The sequence below is a fragment of the Thunnus thynnus genome, chromosome 20, assembly GCF_963924715.1.
Source record: "Thunnus thynnus chromosome 20, fThuThy2.1, whole genome shotgun sequence".
Taxonomy (NCBI): domain Eukaryota; kingdom Metazoa; phylum Chordata; class Actinopteri; order Scombriformes; family Scombridae; genus Thunnus; species Thunnus thynnus.
In genome coordinates this window covers 16293842-16313452 of record NC_089536.1, presented here as the reverse complement: position 1 = coordinate 16313452, position 19611 = coordinate 16293842, and the positions used below count along the sequence as shown (strand labels likewise).

General features: G+C 40.0%; 1 protein-coding gene across 5 annotated transcripts in view; it reads left to right on the top strand.

Annotated features, from left to right (window-relative positions):
• Positions 1-19343, top strand: part of LOC137172067 (liprin-alpha-3-like) — a 26833-nt gene extending 7490 nt beyond the window's left edge. For 3 of the 5 annotated variants that reach the window (XM_067576325.1, XM_067576327.1, XM_067576326.1), the window contains exons 3-32: positions 598-699; positions 1183-1347; positions 3095-3169; positions 3284-3343; positions 3589-3717; positions 6209-6301; positions 6625-6677; positions 7255-7348; positions 7518-7652; positions 7824-7907; positions 8020-8151; positions 8248-8310; positions 8654-8733; positions 9079-9265; positions 9398-9591; positions 9753-9996; positions 10095-10234; positions 10349-10497; positions 10643-10739; positions 11081-11162; positions 11478-11678; positions 11778-11840; positions 12348-12374; positions 13867-14042; positions 14163-14260; positions 14393-14568; positions 14767-14835; positions 15343-15505; positions 17994-18062; positions 18207-19343. In XM_067576325.1, coding sequence (XP_067432426.1) covers positions 598-699; positions 1183-1347; positions 3095-3169; positions 3284-3343; positions 3589-3717; positions 6209-6301; positions 6625-6677; positions 7255-7348; positions 7518-7652; positions 7824-7907; positions 8020-8151; positions 8248-8310; positions 8654-8733; positions 9079-9265; positions 9398-9591; positions 9753-9996; positions 10095-10234; positions 10349-10497; positions 10643-10739; positions 11081-11162; positions 11478-11678; positions 11778-11840; positions 12348-12374; positions 13867-14042; positions 14163-14260; positions 14393-14568; positions 14767-14835; positions 15343-15505; positions 17994-18046 — 3384 coding nt within the window. In that variant the 3' untranslated portion in view covers positions 18047-18062; positions 18207-19343. Of the gene's footprint in view, positions 1-597; positions 700-1182; positions 1348-3094; positions 3170-3283; positions 3344-3588; positions 3718-6208; positions 6302-6624; positions 6678-7254; positions 7349-7517; positions 7653-7823; positions 7908-8019; positions 8152-8247; positions 8311-8653; positions 8734-9078; positions 9266-9397; positions 9592-9752; positions 9997-10094; positions 10235-10348; positions 10498-10642; positions 10740-11080; positions 11163-11477; positions 11679-11777; positions 11841-12092; positions 12375-13866; positions 14043-14162; positions 14261-14392; positions 14569-14766; positions 14836-15342; positions 15506-17993; positions 18063-18206 lie in introns of those variants that run through there. The other 2 variants (XM_067576328.1, XM_067576329.1) reach the window with 2 other exon arrangements.
• The last annotated feature ends 268 nt before the right edge of the window (positions 19344-19611 follow it).

Below are 19611 nucleotides of genomic sequence, written 5' to 3'. Positions count from 1 at the left end.
GTTCTGTTTGTTGTGTTTCTTTCTTCTTTTTTTTTAAGTAAATAATATAAGACACGCTCTCCTGTTTGCACTCGGTTTTAGCACTGTGCGGGAGTTGCAAATGTACTCCCACTGGTGTTTTAAATGACATATCGATGCTGTGTTTTTGGGGTCTCTCTTGTGCATTCCGGTGCAGAGCCATTGTGTAACAGTGTGATGTAATCCATCCATGAATGCGAGTTCACAAAGGAGGGTGAGCAAGAGCGAGTGATGGTGGAAACTGTGTCAGTGATTTACATGATTATTATGTAGGTTTACATCATGTACGTCGTCTGGTCTCAGGTGTTTCACAAAGAGGGTTTCTGTAGGGCTTTGTTGAGTATATTATAGTGTTATGTGTGTATTTATGTGTATGCACTGTATGTGCGTGTATGCTGAAACAGCCAATTCTATTTAATTTTCATCACATATGGCTATGTCTGGTCAGAGTTATTTGTTTTTCCTTTAAAACTCTCATTGTAGCTCAAACGGCTGTGCAGACACCACTTAAACTATCTAAACCATACATTTAAATAGTTCGTTTTGTTTACCCCTGAACGCAGCTTGTGTGTTCCACAGGAGTTTGCTGTGTTGACTAAAGAGCTGAACGTTTGCCGGGAGCAGCTTCTGGAGAGGGAGGAGGAGATTGCTGAGCTCAAGGCGGAGAGAAACAACACACGTGTAAGATGTTTAGCAGCCATTTTGCTTATTAGCACTGTAACAGCCTCTGTGTTATCTTCCTCACCCATTGTGGTTGTGTGGGTGTGACACTGTTTCGTTTTTCTCCTTCTCTTCCTTTTTCTCCTCCACATTTTCTTTTCCTCTCTGACGGCTTTTTTTAATATTTTTTTTGTCCATATCTGCTTTCCTTATCTCTCCCACTCACTCCTTGTCCTTCTCTGCTACCCGGCGCTCTTCTCACCACCCAATTTCATCTCATTGTCACTCTTAAAACCCTTCACTCCTCTGCATCTTTTCTGAGCCTTCTCTGTCTCTTTCTCTCTTCCGTCCTCTACCGTGCTCTCTCAACATATCTCATGGTTTCCATCTCTTATTTTCTTTCCCTCCTCATCCTCTGTATCCCCGTCCTTCAAACTCCACTTTCTTACCTAATCGCCTGTCACCACCACATCGCCTCCCCATACAACCCACTCGCTCCCATAGTTGTTGCTGGAACACCTGGAGTGTCTGGTGTCTCGCCATGAGCGCAGTCTGAGGATGACAGTGGTAAAAAGACAAGCCCAGTCCCCGGCGGGGGTCTCCAGTGAGGTGGAAGTCCTCAAGGCCCTCAAGTCTCTGTTTGAGCACCACAAGGCCCTGGATGAGAAGGTGGGTCCAACTGCTTTGCTTTGTAGATCAGGACCTGTATTTATAATATCAAACTGCTAAAAGTGAAAATTTGAACTTAAAGTCTCCCTCCACCAGTTAAAAATCTCTTCTTGTTGGATGTTTGAGCTTCGCTGTGCAGAATGACGTATGTGCAGAGTTTGAAAGCTGTTTTAATATTCATCTGCTGTATGTGTTTAAGGTGTGTACTTATGAGCATGATTGATGACAATTTTGGAGCTAATTGTGGTCCAGTACACAAAACTTACACAAATTTGATGTGGAAACTTTAAGCCTCCAGTGAAATTACACTGACAATTGACTTTACATTAAAGAAGTAGATATCTTGTATCCAGCAGTTAAGCCTTTGAAATTAAAGATATTTGTAGATTCTGGATTTTTAATGACGAAGAAAGAGTAGATGTCATTTTCAGAATTTCTTTATGGAAGTAATTGAACTTTTTGGGGGAAAACAACCATATCAGACACAGTACCAGTAAAAGCAGAGTACTTTTATATGCCTTCAAACATGTCTAGAAGGGATCTTGAAGTGAAAGATAAAAGTGAAAATCACTTTTACTCCTCACAAAAACTCACAAACTTAAAGCGGCTACAATTCAATATTTTTCTATTAACATGACTATTTGTATGTGAAGGAGGTCATTCATAGTGAGGAACCCTCAGAGAATTATCAACCGACTCCACTGTTCCTGTCAACTCTACAAAGCTTTATAGCGTGTTTTGGTTTCGCGGCCCACAACTCAACTGTTTTATTTCACTCTAACTGCTCTCAATTGTGTTGTTTTTGGTAATAGCAGGTAGCTGTTTTGAGCAAAAAAGCTCTAAAAAAGAGACTGTACGCTATCTACCCAGCAGCAACTAGCTGATGAATATAGAGGAGCATGTAGCAGCTAAAGAGTTAAATATTTTCCATGGGAGTTAGTGGAGATCACAACAGAGCTGAAAGGGGAGTGAATATTGGGTTCAGACACATGACTCCAAATGAATGTGTAAACATGCAACTGTTTGCTTACAAGTGTCTTAAAAGGTGGTAATATCTTAGTATTGTGTTTACAGCATGTTTCTGCTCCCCCTGCATGGCCAAAAATTCCGTTTTTGCACATTTAAGAGTAAAAGCTATGTACAAAACCACTTAAAGTCACATATGTAAAAATATTTCAAAATGAGCAGTGGATTAGATGAAAGGTAAATTCATCTGATTTGCTCTTCCTGCTCTGAACATACATGATTGATCATGAGATTACTTGACAGCTACTCTTGAAGGTTTGTCCGACTGTTCTCTGCAAAAAATCACCTGATAAATGTGTCATATTTTTCACTTTTACTGAAGAACGTTTTTACTCATAAGACTGAACTTTAGATAATTCTTTGAAGTTTGATGAGTACAAGTCCAGGTCAGCCTTGTTGATTGTCTCATTGGGATGATCACACACAAATGCTGGTGTGGGATCAAATGATTGGCAGTGCAATACACAAAAATACCTTATTCACCTTTTGTGGAGAAATTCTGTTTTGATGTGAGTGTTTTTGACCTCTTACTGTATGAACTGTTTAATTGGCTCCATAGCCTCACTCTGTAAAAAGCTTATCGGGAAGGTCAAGAAGATGTAGATACTTTAGAGTAAAAGGGCAAATCCATTTCAGCAGCACAAAAGCAGCTCAAATCTTAAATAGCAAAAGCCACTATGGTCGGTCCACTCATATGACTTCTTATTGCCCTATCTTGCAGGTTCGAGAGCGGCTCCGTGTGGCCCTTGAGAGGGTGTCCATGTTAGAGGATCAACTTGCAGCGTCTTCTCAAGAGGTAAAGTCCAATTTGAATGAATTTCTGTATCTCAAGATACTTAAGCGGGCTCAGTGTGAAGAAAGAACACTCATTTGTATTGTATGTTTGCCCATTTTGTCTCCATCTCTCCAGGTAATCTCTTTAAAAGACCAAATTAAAAGACGTCAACAAGGGGTGGACGGCGGGAAAGATGTAAGGGAGGGTTTTATGCATGTTGGTTCCAGTTGTTTTTGTGTATGTGTTAGCGTCCAGAGAGTAGTAGAAAAGTAGATGTATGGGTATCATGGTGTGTCAGTGTTATTTTAATGTTAAACTTAACCATTTCTACATCTCATTTATTTTCAACCGCAACCTCCAACTGATTCTAACTGGTTATTTTTCTTTATCATTCTCTTTTTTTCAACTTTTTTTTTTTTCCAATATTGTCATCACTTCAGCGACTACCCAATGGCCCCTCCTCTGGCCTGGAGGATAGTGAGCTTGAAAGACAGAGAGAAGGAGAGATCGAGCGGCAGAGAGCTGAACTCTCCCAGCTGAGGGAGAGGCTGGCCCTCATGTGCCGACAGGTGAGCATGTGTGTGTGTTTGTTCCTATACATTATGTGTGTCATAGTGAGGACCAATATAAGGAAGAGTGAGGATAGTTTTTGCAAAGTGAGGACATCTGGGGATATTTTATATATATATTAGTGTGAGTATATGATGTCAGGCTTACAGCAGAAATCTAAGCTTAAATGTTTCAGTTAATGTATTGTTATTATATCCCTCTGTGTGACGAAATGTAGTGAAACACTAAAGACATTTATTTTTAGAGGCCTTCTCTCTTTTCTGAGAAATTGTTGATCATGTCTGCTGGGTCACACCTGTTCAGTTGACAGAGCCAGTACTGTTTAACTTCATCACTTCAGTAAATGCTGTGTTTGAAATCATGTTACCATCATGACACATTCACTTCATACCAACGATATTAAAGTAAAACAACTTCACAAATTGACATTATGCTACATAGGTTATATCTTCCATAGTCAGAAAATTTGGAAAGTTACAATTAGCAGTTAGTCAGAGATACTAACATCAAGAAACTATTTTAGCAAATGTGAAACAAATGAGTAACAAATACATAAATAAATATCAAAATTTAACACATAAGAAGGAGGTTGGGTTGGTGCAGGGAGCAGTAAGCAGCAGCAATTTGCTTCAGCATGACGGTATCACTGAGAAGTGTCAGGTTATAATAGTCACACTGTACACCTTTGAATGTGTGAATGTGATGGGACATTACCGGTCAGCTGGTAGCCAAAAGTGCTCCAGAACTAATGCAATACTCCATTTTTATGGTCTGTAGTAGGATTAGGCTAATGTTAAGATATAATGAGTTGAGAATAGTGCTGATTGTTAAAGAGGACAAAACATGCACTGTAGTCTATATTTTTATTCTGGGGCTCTACTGGAATATCTTTGCATGATTTATAGTTCAAAAAACTCCAGATGAGCCCAATCTGTTCTGATTGATTAGCTCAAATTTGGGTATTGCTTCTTTTTGCCTTTCTTTACTTGAAAACATATCCAAAATCTGTATTTGGACAATGCAAAGAGCCCCGTGGAACAACCTTAGCAACAAAGGCTATGGAAGAGATGTCAGTCTGTGGGCATGCACGAACGATCTGACGTCAGTTCGATGGGGAAGGTAACTTTGCAAACGGAGTGTTCAGAGCAAGCTGAAGCCTGGCCTTTTCACTTGAAGGTGGCATTTTTACATACGTATACATTACATCACCTCAAGTTTTGGAGCTTTCACTATGTTTAACATGAACATCCAACATTATAACAGCATATAAATAACAGAAAATAACAAAAAACATGATATGTCCTCTTTAATGTTTGGGTTGGTTAGCACTGGGGACTGGATGTAGTCAGTGAGGGTCCTCACAAGTATAGAAATACAAGGGTATGTGTGTGTAATGTATATGTCCATTTGTGTTTTTGTTGTGTTTTCCAATTTAGTTCATATAGTAAACATTGGCTGTGATAATGAATTCCTTTGGTCATGCCAAGTTATGCCACAAGCATTTCTAACATAATTTCCCAAGGAGAGGGGGAACCATGTACACCCATGTACTTCTATTGGTCTCCCTCTTCCCTCTTGTGGCCACGTAGACTATTGCAGCTGCATTGGAAAGCCATATAATTATGCTGTATAGTGCACAATAAAACACCATTTGAATAATCGTAGACATACTGTATGTAGCATCATTCCTCCTCTTGGTTTACAAAGCAGTTAATGGTCTGGCTTTACAGTACATACATACATCAAACATGCTGTCAATATAGCATCCCAGCAGATCTCTCAGGTCACAAGGTGGAAGTCTCCTCCATGTGCCTGGAGCATTTTCAAAGTCTGGTGAGATAACATTCAGCATATATGCACCTAAAGAATGGAACGGTTTGCCGGCAGATCTCAGACTTGCTCCAACTTGTTTTTTTAAAAGCAAACTAAAAACCTTCGTTTTCATTCAAGCATTTTTCTTAAATGAACACACCGTATTTGTACAGTATGTATGTTTGTATGTGTGGATGTATGTGTGTATATATGTGCATGTATGTGTGGATGTTTTTCTTTATAAGCACAATTTTCTGTTTTATTTTGTTTTTATTTAAAGCACTTTGAACTGCTTTTGTATGAGATGGTGCTATACAAATAAAATTAGAATTAAATTTAATTGTGCGACAAGGTGTTGTATAATAATGTATGGTAAAAGTCATTAAATAGAAATGACTGAATGGCCGGTCGGAGGGTAGAGAGATTGAAGAGAAAAAAGAAAATTGCAGGGAGACACATTCTTTCTCCAGTTCAATGTGTTAGATGTGTCAGACTCACACGTCAGCATGTTACACTTACAGTATGTCAGTGGTGCTTTTTAAGAGTCTTACATTGACCAGACAGACATTTGTAATCAATCACAGTTGTATCTATTTACACTCTGTGCTGTGGCAGTTAACACTGACTCACATAGGTTCAATCTGTGTCATCTTGTGTCCCTTCGTGGTGTCACGTCAGGTTGGGGAAATAGAGGAACAGCTTGCAGCCGCCAGGAGGGAGGTGACGAAGTCAGAGGAAGCCAATCAGAAGCTCCAAAGGGAAGTGAAAGAGGTCTGTCGGGCCAATCTGTCTCTTCCTGGCCAAAACCCTGAGCTCCCTCAACTCCCGGAGCTCCGAGTGTATATTTGAACATAATGGGCATATGTTGTAGAAGTACTAAAGAAACTGAAAATGGAAAGAATAATTATAAGGTTGATTTTTGCCTATTGTTTTAGCTGCAGAATACATTTTAAGCATCACATTACTCCTTACGCAGACCATACTTGCATTAAACATTTTTAATCATCTCTTACTGTTATTGCATAACTATGTTGAAAGAACTGTTATTTCATGTATAATATGTAGGTTTCAATATATATCTCTGTCTCCTCCAGGCCCTTTGTCAAAGGGAGGACATGGAGGAAAGGATTACAACACTAGAACGCAGGTAACCTATGCAGTGTTTATCTATTAGTGTTGGTGACAAGTCACACCTTTTTTTCCTCCCAGAAACATACATTAGCTGTAAGGCACATAACAGAAGGACCATATGTTTTACCTGTTGGCTGGCAATGTGTTGCAAAGGTGTCCTGACACCTATTTATACAGTCTAAGGTTGTTTTACATGACATTTGCATTACATTCTTATTAAGAATGCAGCTGTGTGCAAAAAGCAAGAAACTGAGCTCCTAGCTAAATTTACAATCTAGACAATCATCTTTGGTGTTTAAGGCTAGTTTGTATATTTAAAACAGCTGAAAAGACTTGAGAACCAAAAATAGTAGTTTGAGTCTGTCACATTTTTCTCTTCTATTAAATATGGGCCTAAAGATACATGTGTCCTTACAAAAAACACCCATTTGCTTAAAATTCTCGTCTCTCCCGACCAATCTGGGATTGCTTTTTTTTTTTTAAACTTAGTCGCCTGTACCTGACAACCATAATTAATCTCAGATAATTACATTTATCATGGTATTTTGGCTGAGGACTAATTCCATTTGACGGTGGCTTGGTGTTGCTTGCAGGTACCTCAGCGCCCAGAGGGAGGCGACTTCTCTCCATGATATCAAAGACAAGCTGGAAAATGAGCTGGCCAGCAAGGAGTCCCTGCACAGACAGGTAAGAAATGTCTCAAATAAACAAAACTGTCAGTTATGCAGTATGGTGGTACTTACAAATCTAAAAATGGAACTGGTATGTTGACTGCTGCTATCTTTAGCAATTATATTAGGAACTGACTCCACATGAGTGCAGATCCCCAATCATAGTCCTTCTTCTGTGTGTCCAGAGCGAAGAGAAGAACAGACAGCTACAGGAACGTCTGGATGAAGCCAAGCAGAAGCTCCAGCAGACCCTACAGAGGGCAGAGACACTGCCTGAGATTGAGGCCCAGCTTGCCCAAAGAGTTGCTGCTCTCAACAAGGTACATTCAGTCTGAGGCAGTCACATGCTGCACCTGGCCTGACCAGACAACTTGCACTCACACTGAAATCACTGAAATCATCCCTCTATGGTTAATATTTCCAGTCATTGCCTGCACCAGAGATAGGCTTTTAAGAGCATTTAGAAATGTTTTATGTTCTCTCTCATTTAGGCAGAGGAGCGCCACGGAAACTTTGAGGAGCGACTACGGCAAATGGAAGCTCAGCTCGAGGAGAAGAACCAAGAGCTACAAAGGGTAACCCCATTTATGTCTCTCTGCTTGGCTACATTTTAAGCTAACTTAAAACTTGTTGTCCAACTTTTTTTCCTACCTTGAGCACCTTTCGTACGGCCTTGCTTCATTTCAGGCGAGGCAGAGGGAGAAGATGAATGACGAACACAATAAACGGCTCTCTGATACAGTGGACAAGCTTCTTTCTGAGTCCAATGAGAGACTGCAGCTCCACCTCAAGGAGAGGATGGCGGCGCTAGAGGAGAAGGTATTGATATGACTAATCAGTGTGGCAGTATATTGTGCAATGTAGTAGAAAATAAGAATGTGTAAAATAAGTATATTCATTCTTCCGCTCTGCTAGAATGCTCTTTCAGAGGAACTGTCCAATATGAAGAAAATCCAAGATGATCTTCTAGCTAATAAGGTATTCAACTTTATCATTTTATTCTCATGCTTAAAGTTTGTAACTTGTTAATCCTGTGCCTGACTAGACTTTCACCAACACTATTCTGTGCTCTATTGCAGAATAATACATTACATAATTTATCTTTGCTGACAATCTGGAAATCTGACTTCCAGTTTCTGAATATTTCACATTTGTAACATTTTTTGCAAAGGGTGTTGACCTTTAATTCCTAAATATTTAAATTTTCCCAGTTCTCAAGAAATCACCTCCTCCCCACAAAGAGACATGATGTTTATTTTTAGAGGTCATTTTCCTTTGGGGAAAACAAGCAGATTATAGCCTTTTCTCCTCTGTACTCTAGGAGCAGCTCCTTGCTGAGCTGGAGCGAATCCAACTGGAGCTGGATCAGCTGAGAGGCCGGCCTGGCTCTTCTTATTCCAGGTTAGCCATAATGAACCTTTAAGGGAATTTACACAGAGTCTCCCAAGGGACACAATATGTACACTGCCTCCTCTGAGCACTTCCTCTCTAGCCAATTTTTGTTTACTCCCCTGTTCAGTTGTAATGTGCTTCCACTAAAAACACAATTTAAAAAGTAATTATTAGAATATATACATAGTTATATACATAACTAATTCATATGGATGCAACTCTTTAAACACTGTTTGTTTTTCTCGGTCACACAGTTTGTGTGAGCTCATGTTGTAATTTTACCACCCAGGAAATGGGGACATTGTCATTTTCAAGTACGGTGGCATAACAAATGAATTCTGGATCTCACCATAGGGCGGGCAGCGTGAGCTCACTTCCATCCACCCTTTTTCGAAGATCTCTCCCAGGGAGCGCCTCGGAGCTACGGTACCCCCAGGGTGGTGGCTCGCTCCCGGCCGGCTACAGCAGCTCTTCTGGTGGGGTGGTGGTCAGGCGGGCACACCGCGGCCGGTGGGGGCCTGCTAGAGACGATAGTAACAAGGTGTTCATCTCACGCTGAGATAATGTTGATGATATAATTTATTACTAGGACGATAAAAGCACATACTTTTGATATAGTTTCAGGATTTCTTATGCACTTCCTTTCTTCATTCCTTCCATTTTCTCTTTCCAGTATGGGGAGTGGGACAGTAGCACTATGCTGGGTCCTGGGTTCGAGGGCGGTGTGGAGGGAGGCTGCTCTGACGACGAGGAGGACAGGGAGACTCTGTTTGGATCGGAGCTGCTCTCTCCCAGCGGACAGACAGATGTACAGACTTTGGCCATCATGCTACAGGAGCAACTGGAGGCCATTAACAAGGAGATTAAGTAAGTTTTATGTCTGTTACAGTCTTGCTTTTTAACCAATATTTTAACATGTATGCAAAATGACATGAACGAAGTGTTGTTCTCAAAGTCTCTTCTCTTCTCTTCTCTTCTCTTCTCTTCTCTTCTCTTCTCTTCTCTTCTCTTCTCTCCTCTTCTCTCAGGCTGATTCAGGAGGAGAAGGAGAGCACAGAGCTGAGGGCGGAGGAGATTGAGAGCCGGGTCAGCAGCGTGGCCCTCGATGCACCACCTCTTCCACCCTCCTCACTGGGAGGACGGGACAGCGTCGGGAGGGGCTACATGACTCCCTCCATTACCTCCTCCACATTGGCGTCTCCCTCACCACCAAGTTCTGGACATTCCACCCCCCGCCTTCCACATTCCCCTGCCAGGGAGACTGACAGACAGGTACTGTGCAGAAATATCAGATGTTTTTGAGAGGACCAACCTGAAAAGGCAAACTGACCAGCATTATGTAAATCTACTCAATTCGTTCCACCCTGCAGAATAGCAAAGATGGTGAAGAGTGCCGAGCCCTTGCCCTGATTGACTCCACACCTCCCCCTGTACCCCGAGCCCTCCGATTGGACCGAATGACACACACTCACCCTGGGGCAGGCCTTGATGACCACCGTGAATTTCGCAGGTACTTTCAAAAATGCTTATTCATAAATATTTTTGTTTAGCTCCCAAACTAGCCCTCAAGTGCCCTCGGTGTCTGTGTTGACGGATCATGTTGTTTTTCTCTCTATGTGCGTAGTCTCTCTGCTGATGGGGCCACCACTGCTAGCCAGGATTCCTTGCACAAAGCCAGCAAAAAGAAAAGCATTAAGTCGTCCATTGGTCGTCTCTTTGGCAAAAAGGAAAAGGGAAGGATCGGTGCACCTGGGCGTGAATCTGTCTCACTGGGTTCGATTTTAAACTGTTTTACAAAACCATTTGTGTTGTGGTGCTTTTATCCAACTGAACACTTCATCACTATCATTTCAGAGAATTATCAACAATGAGGTGGATTTATGAGGTAATCTTTACTTTTAATCTCTCACTTTTCCAGCTTCCACACCTTCAGATGACCTGGGTTCAGCAGACCCGTTAGGCCTGGCTAAACTCGGCACTGGAACAGTTGAAAAAGACCGCCGCAGCAAAAAGAAGTGAGATCTGTCATCTTTTCACACATTTCTCATTTTATATAGAATTATGTTCATGTTTTGAATCCTCCTCTAGCCCACAGTGTGTTTATACATGGCATAGTCAGATGCCTTTTGTAGAGCTGGCACTAAGCAAGGCTCTGTTTTCCCTGGTGCCATTCAAGTGTTAAATACATAGACTGATGTTACTGGAAGGTACATGAATAAAAACTGGCACCAAATATCATGGCATTTAACATCTCATGTTCCATGTGAATTTCTATTTATAAATTGGAGACAGTGGTAAGGTGAGATCTGAAGAAATTAATCTCTGTCAAACTTTTGTTTTCCACTCTCCTTGCCAGGCATGACCTGTTAGAGGAAGCCTGTCGTCAGGGTCTGCCTTTCGCCTCATGGGATGGCCCAACTGTTGTTACATGGCTTGAGGTATGGCCACTGTTTTGTTAAATGGGAGGATAAATTCAGTCTGGTTTATTTTGATTAAATGCATCATCATTAAAAATTTTGCTTGGATGCTCTGAGATAATGTGTCACTTTTACTGTTCTAGGCTATAGTTATCCTTTCACATCATAAGGCTAAATCTTAGCACTTGGAGTTAATTTTAGTAATAGGCTCAGGTTAGGCAAGTGACACTTAAATATAGTTTTTTTATCATCTGATAGTTTGTCAAGTATCATCATTGCACCGCCTAAGTAATGTTGCCATTCAATGTGCGCCACATCTTCTCTCTGTTTACCCAGCTGTGGGTCGGGATGCCGGCATGGTATGTTGCAGCGTGTCGCGCCAATGTGAAGAGCGGCGCCATTATGGCTAACCTGTCGGACACAGAGATCCAGAGAGAGATTGGCATAAGCAACCCTCTACACAGGCTCAAACTCCGCCTGGCCATCCAGGAAATGGTCTCCCTCACTAGTCCGTCTGCACCCGCAAGCACGCGCTCTGTAAGACTCAGCATGAGCAAGGGCATGAGATATGAAATGTATACACCTAGAATATGTCAATGAAGGAGGCTGATGTTATGTTTCCGTCTGTCATTACAGTCGACCAGTAATATTTGGATGACACATGCTGAGATGGAGTCTCTCACTGCTGCTACTAAGCCAGTAAGACAGAATATTATGTTTCATATCAAATCTGAAGAGAATTTATTGTCTTAGTATGCTGATTAACTATTTTCATATGGATGTCTCACTCATTTACATAAAAACCATCATATTACCAAACAGTTCTGATACAAAATGTGTTGCTTTTCTGTGTGTTTAGTCATCTTATAGTAAATGTAATGTAGTACTATAGCAATATGAGTAAAGACCTCACATTGATAAGCTTTTTTCTTCTTCTTTGTCTCTGATTAGGGGAAGTATGGCTACACCTTTCCCTTACTATTCCCTCAAAATCTGTTTTGATGTAGTGTTTTTCCAACTAATTCTCACTCACTAACAAAACTTTTCCTCCTTCTGCCTTCCCTCTCCTCTCCCTCTCTCCATTCTGTCCTGACGCCTATTTACCATAACACACACAAACACACACACTCCCCCCGATGATTTTTCCCTCTCTTTCCAACTATCTGTCCCTTTTCTCTTTCATTTCTTCTGTGCCTGAACTACAAGGAGCAGAAGGAGTTCAGCTGGGACCAGGTGAGTTTCTGTCAGAATATGTGATCATCACTTAGTGATGTATAATGTGATATTCATCACACAAAGACCTAACAAGTCTGGTGTAAGGTCATTTATTACTCACACTATTAGAAAGGAATATTTCAGCTACCTAAGCCAGTTTTTAATTACAAATATAACTTATTGAGTACTAAACACTATTTTTGCCTATGACATCCCTAAATATGATCAATACATGTGAACTCAATTATTTCTCCTGTAAACGACTGAGGTAAAACTGTGGTAAATCTGACTCTCATCAGATGGCTATAATGAGAAAGAGAAGGATTCTGGGACCAGAACAGAGAAAAAACTGAGCGAAAATCACCAAAATTTGAGTTATACAGCTTTTTCCTCAGCAGTGACATTGTGTTCTCAAAACATCTAATGGCTAATGGAAAATAAACTTTAGAACCCTCGAAATGTATTGGTGCCACTTTCTAATAAGGCACCCTTTATATAGAGATTATAAGCTCTAGTTAGTGGCTTTATTAGTGGTTAATAAATCATTTACTAATACTTTATAGCAACTTCCAGGTCGCAAAGTTGTAGAAAATCTTCCAGCAGCTGCATGACTCTATCTTTTTAGCTAGCTCTTTAATTCATCAGGAAGTCACCTCAAATTGACTGTTAGTAAGTGGTTAATGAGATAATGTCAATATCAAAGTTGTCAACAAATGAAGTTCTGGTCCACATGTCCTACAGCCCTTTTCCAGCAGATAAGTGTCCATTTGATGCAGGATCTTCAAGAGGGAGTAAAGGACCAGTGTGTAGGATTTAGTGGCATCTAGCAGTGAGGTTGCAGATTGCAGCTGAATACCCCTCCCCTCACCCTCCCCTTTCAAGCGTGTAGGAGAATCTACAGTGGCTGCAAAACTCGTGAAAAACATGAAAGGCCCTCTCTAGAGCCAGTGTTTGGTTTGTCCATTCTGAGCCACTATAGAAACATGGCAATGCAACTAATTTGTAATGTTAGTAATTAGTAATAAATTATTTATTAACCATTAATAAAGCCATTACTTAGTTTATATAACTAAGTAATGGCTTTATTAATAGTAAGTAAAGTAAAGGCTGCCTTTTTAGAAAGTGGTACCAATCTATCATAATTCACAATTCCAGTGTATCTAATATATACCATGAACATCCCTTAAAAGGTACCATCATAGTCATATCTTTCAATTCCTATTGTCTCCCACAATATGCATCAAAATAATAAAACTCTGCTATTGGCAAAGGCTCAAAATATGAGTTAATGAGTGACAGAATAACTTCAATCTAAAAATCGCTTGACTGTTCTTACTGTTTAATTATAGTAAACAGACGTAGGAATCATGCGTTATGCTTTGTTTGAAATTCAGGTTGTTGTTCTTGATTTTTATATCATAAGGAAACTGGCAAAAAAAATCAATCATGCACTGTGCCTGTGTTCTTTCGCTCTATTCACCTCCACCCCCCCTCCAATTCCATCTTACAGATCCTGGCCTATGGAGACATGAACCATGAGTGGGTGGGAAATGAGTGGCTGCCCAGCCTGGGTCTGCCCCAGTACCGCTCCTACTTCATGGAGTCACTGGTGGATGCCCGCATGCTCGATCACCTCACCAAAAAAGAACTGAGGGGCCAGCTGAAGATGGTTGACAGTTTCCACAGGTCTGACAAAATCTGTTTGATTCTCCATCTCTACTTCTTCTGTGCATCCTCTGCATAGCTTTACATTTCCCAGGTCAGCTTTCATGAAACTTCAGAGCAATGTGTCATTCTTACCTACAGGGTGAGTCTTCACTATGGTATCATGTGCTTGAAGCGCTTGAACTACGACAGGAAGGAGCTGGAGAGGAGGAGGGATGAGAGTCAACATCAGAACCAAGGTGAGGCCAACTTCCTGCTGCACATTTACACACATATTTCTGGGTTTATATTGCACACAGTCAGCATAATGAGTGGACAATTACTTCATGCAAATTGTTGTGATAAGTGCCTCTCTGTGTCCCTCTCTACAGATGTGATGGTGTGGTCCAATGAGCGAGTGATGTGTTGGGTGCAATCTATTGGTCTCAAAGAGTTTGCGGACAACCTATTAGAAAGTGGGGTCCACGGGGCCCTTCTGGCGCTAGATGACACCTTTGACTACACTGACTTGGCCCTTCTTCTCCAGATACCCAATCAGAACACACAGGTATGCCACAGCGTCACAAGAGTTCAACACTCCACCTTTACTGCCAACTTGTAGTCATTGAAATTAGAAAATAAACATCTCTGTCAGAAATTCTCATTTCCACACCTTCTGTTTGCCTCATATCAAGAAAATCCTTATCTCAAACTCTTAAATTATCTTAATTATGATCTTAAAACTCAGTTTGTCTATCTTTTGCAGGCAAGGCAGCTCCTAGAGAAGGAGTACAATGCTCTCATCTCCATGGGAACAGAGAGGAGGCCAGATGAGGTACGACAAAGCAGACTGTCAGTAGAAAAAATCAATTAAGATAATCAACTCCTGCCAGGAGACGGGAATGTGTGTTGATTGTAACCAGCCCAACTAAGACTGTTTTACTTGACAATGGGGCCTTTGATCCAGACTTTTCAGTTTTGCCCTTTGTTAAATTTGTGTCATGACAGGATAATTTCCTTTCAGTGGTAAAATAGCAGACTGAAATATCACTCTTCCTTATATAGAGAGCCTTTATGGCATCAGAGCATGTACCACTGCTGGCAAATTGTTAGCATGCCAAAGTGGTTCAGCTGTGTTTACATCACTGCTAATTGCTTAGTTACAGCGTGTAGGACTAAAAACTGTGCAACTGTGGTACATTGTCACAACAAATCCTGCTTTGTCAAATACTACATTGTTGAACCCCGCTAATGCATAATGAATAAGACACTGAAAAAGACACAGCCTCCACTGTGACTGTGGTTATTTTTAATCACCGGTATTATTTCATTGTCTCTGCAGGACGGCACAAAAACATTTACACGGTCACCATCATGGAGGAAGATGTTCAGAGAGAAGGATCTCCGCGGTGTGACCTCCGACTCCTCAGAAACATTACCTGCCAACTTCCGTGCCTCCGCCATCTCTACCCCTTCTGTCACCCTGAGAAAAGTCCAGAGTGAAGGTTAGGAGTGGGAATGAATGAGCTTGGCAACAGCATTGAGCTGTGGTTTTTTCCTGTTTTTACAAATTGTTAAGCTGGTCCTACAGTATACCAAAAAAAACGAACACTACAGTTAGTCAAATGTACAGAATGCAGAAACAACAGAAGATGGTACAGCATGCAAATGCGTGTTGCTGCAGTTTGATGTTCATTTATTTATATTCAAATAGTGGTGTTAACAAAATGACAAAGTTGGTCATTATGGCAATTTAAGCAGCTGTTAGACTGGATATAGGGCTCTCTAAATCTTCTAACAAAGACAGAAGCATTTGATGATGTGTTGATGATGAGTTTAGAGAAGCTGATGTGAAGACGAAGCATGGAGATCTACTGAAAATAAAACAAAACTAAAAGGAAAATTTTAACACAGCTAATTGCAATGCTTTAGACTAGACAATAAGAGATAGACAATTTTTTTTTCCACTTTCAGGCTGCCGTATTAGTTTCAGTTAATACTAGTGATAAGAAATGAACTTTCAGAGATTTTAGATGTGATTGTGATTTATAATTCATCAGCATAAACATTTTGTGGTTGTGTTTCATCTGGTAAGAGTTGAGAGCAGAGACAATTTTTTTTAGACTTTTTGACTACGTTCACATTACAGGCCTTAATGATTCTGATTTTTATTGAGATCTGGTGTTTTTGTGTTAATGGTTCACATTCCTGATTGTAAGTGACATGTATCTGTGTGTAAAGGTGTGAACACCGTTGAGGTCCTAAACTGATTTAAGTGAAATGTGTGCAGCATGTCAGAATATCAGAATGTCAGAATAACAACAATAACATAATTTGTGCAACAGTCGGATCATAAACATGGATGACATGTCTAGGCTAGCATTCAGTTACAACAAGTTCCTTCCAGTTTGGCTTGAATAGAAGCTTCTCCATAAATATCCAACAAATGTCCATTGACCCCCGTCGCCGTTGCTGCTGTCCTCCATTTTTAATTTTCTGAATGACGACAACAGGCGATATGTGCAGAGAAGTGAGAAGTTAAAAAAACCACATGATGTCCGATCTGATGGTTCTGACAGCAGTCGCACAGCTAGAAATCAGATATAATTCAGATCTAGGATCACATATGCAAGTGGCTCAGATCTCACATGAAAAAATCAGATCTGAGTCACTTTCAGGCAAACATAAAATCAGATTTGGGCCACTTCAGCATATAATGTGAACGTAAACAACTGCTTTGTATTCACAAATTATGTTGTGGGAAAATTTAACCCAGAACCAGAATAACAGGCAACCATGAATGTTATTAAAAGTATAGTGTGGTTTTGGAGTTATGTAATATCTTTCAGCAGCTATGTTACCTTCTTCTTTAGGGGACATCTTGACCCTCCCGGAGGCTGGTCAATTAAATATGAGGAAATATGTGAAATACAGTGAACTCTCACCCACACAGCTTTTTATTTAATATCACATTTCCCATGTCGTCTGGCATTCATACAACAGACTGATGAAACATTGAAACAAACAAATGAAACATTTGTTAAGAGTAACAGTGTTTAGGTAACACAGTCTTATATTAACACAGTTTTGTTTTCCCAGCAAATTCAATGAGTCAGTCAGATGTAAAAGCCAATTTAAATCACATGAAACAGTCAATGACGGACTGAGATGACACCAAGGGTAGAAAACATGATTTTAAAGGAATACTTTGACATCTCGTTGTCTTACTGAGAGTTAGATCAGGAGATTCAATACCACCGTCATGTCTTTATGGTGAATATGAAGCTTAGCACAAACAATGGAAACAGGGGGAAACAGTTGATTAACTCACTAGTTCACTAATTCATCAAATCAGTGAGCTTTAGAGGTGCTGGTAGGTGGATTTTGTCAACTTTTGATAGAGCTAGCTAGCAGGCTAGCTGTTACCTCCTGTTTGCAGTCTTTGTGCTAAGCTAACCAGCTGCTGGCTGTAACCTTGTATTTACTGTACAGATGTGAGATTGGTATCAATCTGCATTTATATGGCGCTTTTCTCCAAAGCACTTTACACCAAGCAAAGTGTAAGTTCAACAGCTATGGATCCCCAACCCTGGTTAGTGGATGACCCGCTCTACTTCCTGACACACAACAGTCTCAAACAGCAGTGTTGCTTGTTTTCCAACAAATATTGCTGTTTATTCATACAAACTTACTCAAATTAATTTGCTCAGCATGTATATCTATATGCTTATAGAAGCAAATACCTGCACTATTCCTCACAATAGTTAACTGTAGAAGCATTAAGGATTAATAACAAAATATCTTAAATTAAATCAAACCTCCAGTGGATTCAATTGTTGAAGTGGTTTTGAGAATCCATTGCTTTGTTTTGTCTGATTTACCAAAAATGGACTAAACACAGTTTTGCTTGTTTCAGTTTGAACTACTGCAGTAATTAAGGTCTGTTCCTCTGATAATAATCGTATGTACTAATTACCTTCTTCTCTCTGTCAGTAAACTCTGGTCCAAGAGGAGAGTCGGGGTCAGTGAGAACGTATTCCTGCTAAAAGATAAGCACACCAGGTGAGAAAAGCACCCTCACTTACGACTGTATGCTGGATTTTCTTGTGCCGACTGTAACTAAAAATAGCCTGTGTTAACATCAAAACATCTCATCTCAGCAGGCGCTATTAGGATGCTTTAAGTGTGTTTTATTTCATTTTGTAGAACCCCACCTCCATCCTAACCCAAGGGAAAAAAAACACATTTTTGGAGAAAAAAACAAGAGGCTCAAAATCAAAATGGACACTAGAAGATGACCAACATCATTCGAGCTAGACGTCTCGAAGAATCAAAGACACTGCGTGAATGATTTCTGAAAAGATGATAAAATAATGAGTGAATGTCTGTTTATCCATCTGTTCTCTCTCTCTCTCTCTCTCTCTTGCTCTCTCTCTTTCTCTTACTCCATCTTGATCCATAGTTGTGGCATGATGCTGTTTGATTCTGTAGAAAGTGGCCTGTAGAAAGTGACCATCGCCTATCGTGAATTCATCTTCTGTTTTTGAGTGTGAGACGGCAATATTGACACAATGAATTTATAGTTTTTTTGATTGGAAAATGCATTCCTGTTCAGACCAAGAGAGCGATACCCCGACACACATCCTTTCAGGTGATCTTACTATGATTTAGATTGATAATAGAACATACTCTGCCTAGCAACATCACAGTACAGTACAGTACGTTTTTTTGGGGGGGGGGAGGGAGGTTCAAAGGGAAATGTAAGTGTACACAGGGGAAATGAAATGTATGTTCTTAAGCCATAACAGACATGAGATGCACAAATGTGAATAGGACAATGAGACAATTAGCAAAGTGCTTTATGACAAAAATCCTGTTCAAACTGGAAAAAAAGAGTTAAGCATTTGTGTTAATATGCATGCCAAAATCAACCATTTTAGAGTGAACGTCATGATACCAATCATCTAATGATGTGAAAGCTTGGGTAAGGACTTTGTAAAATGTGTGTATTTTATTTTTATCATTTTTTATGATAACTGCTATTGTACGTATGTATGTATGTATGTACAGTATGTATGTGTGTGTATTAAACTGTATGTTCATTTCATACTTAGTTTAAAGACTGACAGTAATTTCATTTTAGGTTGATTAAAGGAAAATATGTTTTAAATTATGGACATTTAAGATATGCTACTTGTATGTGTACATTTTGAAAAAAAAAACAAATTGTGTTATGATTTGAATTCATATTATTGGAGAGTAGTGATGATAATTGAATATAATATGATAACAATAATGATGATGATTGTAAAAGCTGTAATTAAAAAAAACATACCTGTAAAATGTTATGTTAAAGGAGTTATTTTGCAGTTTCCGCTCACATTGGTCACAGTGGGAGGTAAGTAGCTGTAATGTGCAGGTGTTGAACCACAAAGGCTTGGTTTAACATTGAACTGTCAACTTTAGCTTGAATATTTTGCAGTAAGAGGCGTAACTAAGACTTAAAAATATCAAGAGGCAGGGCAGGTAAAACATGAGATGAGGTGAGGGGTCTAAGAGAAGAGGTATATTTAAGTTTTTACCGTTTATACTGCAGTTTAGGCACTCTTGG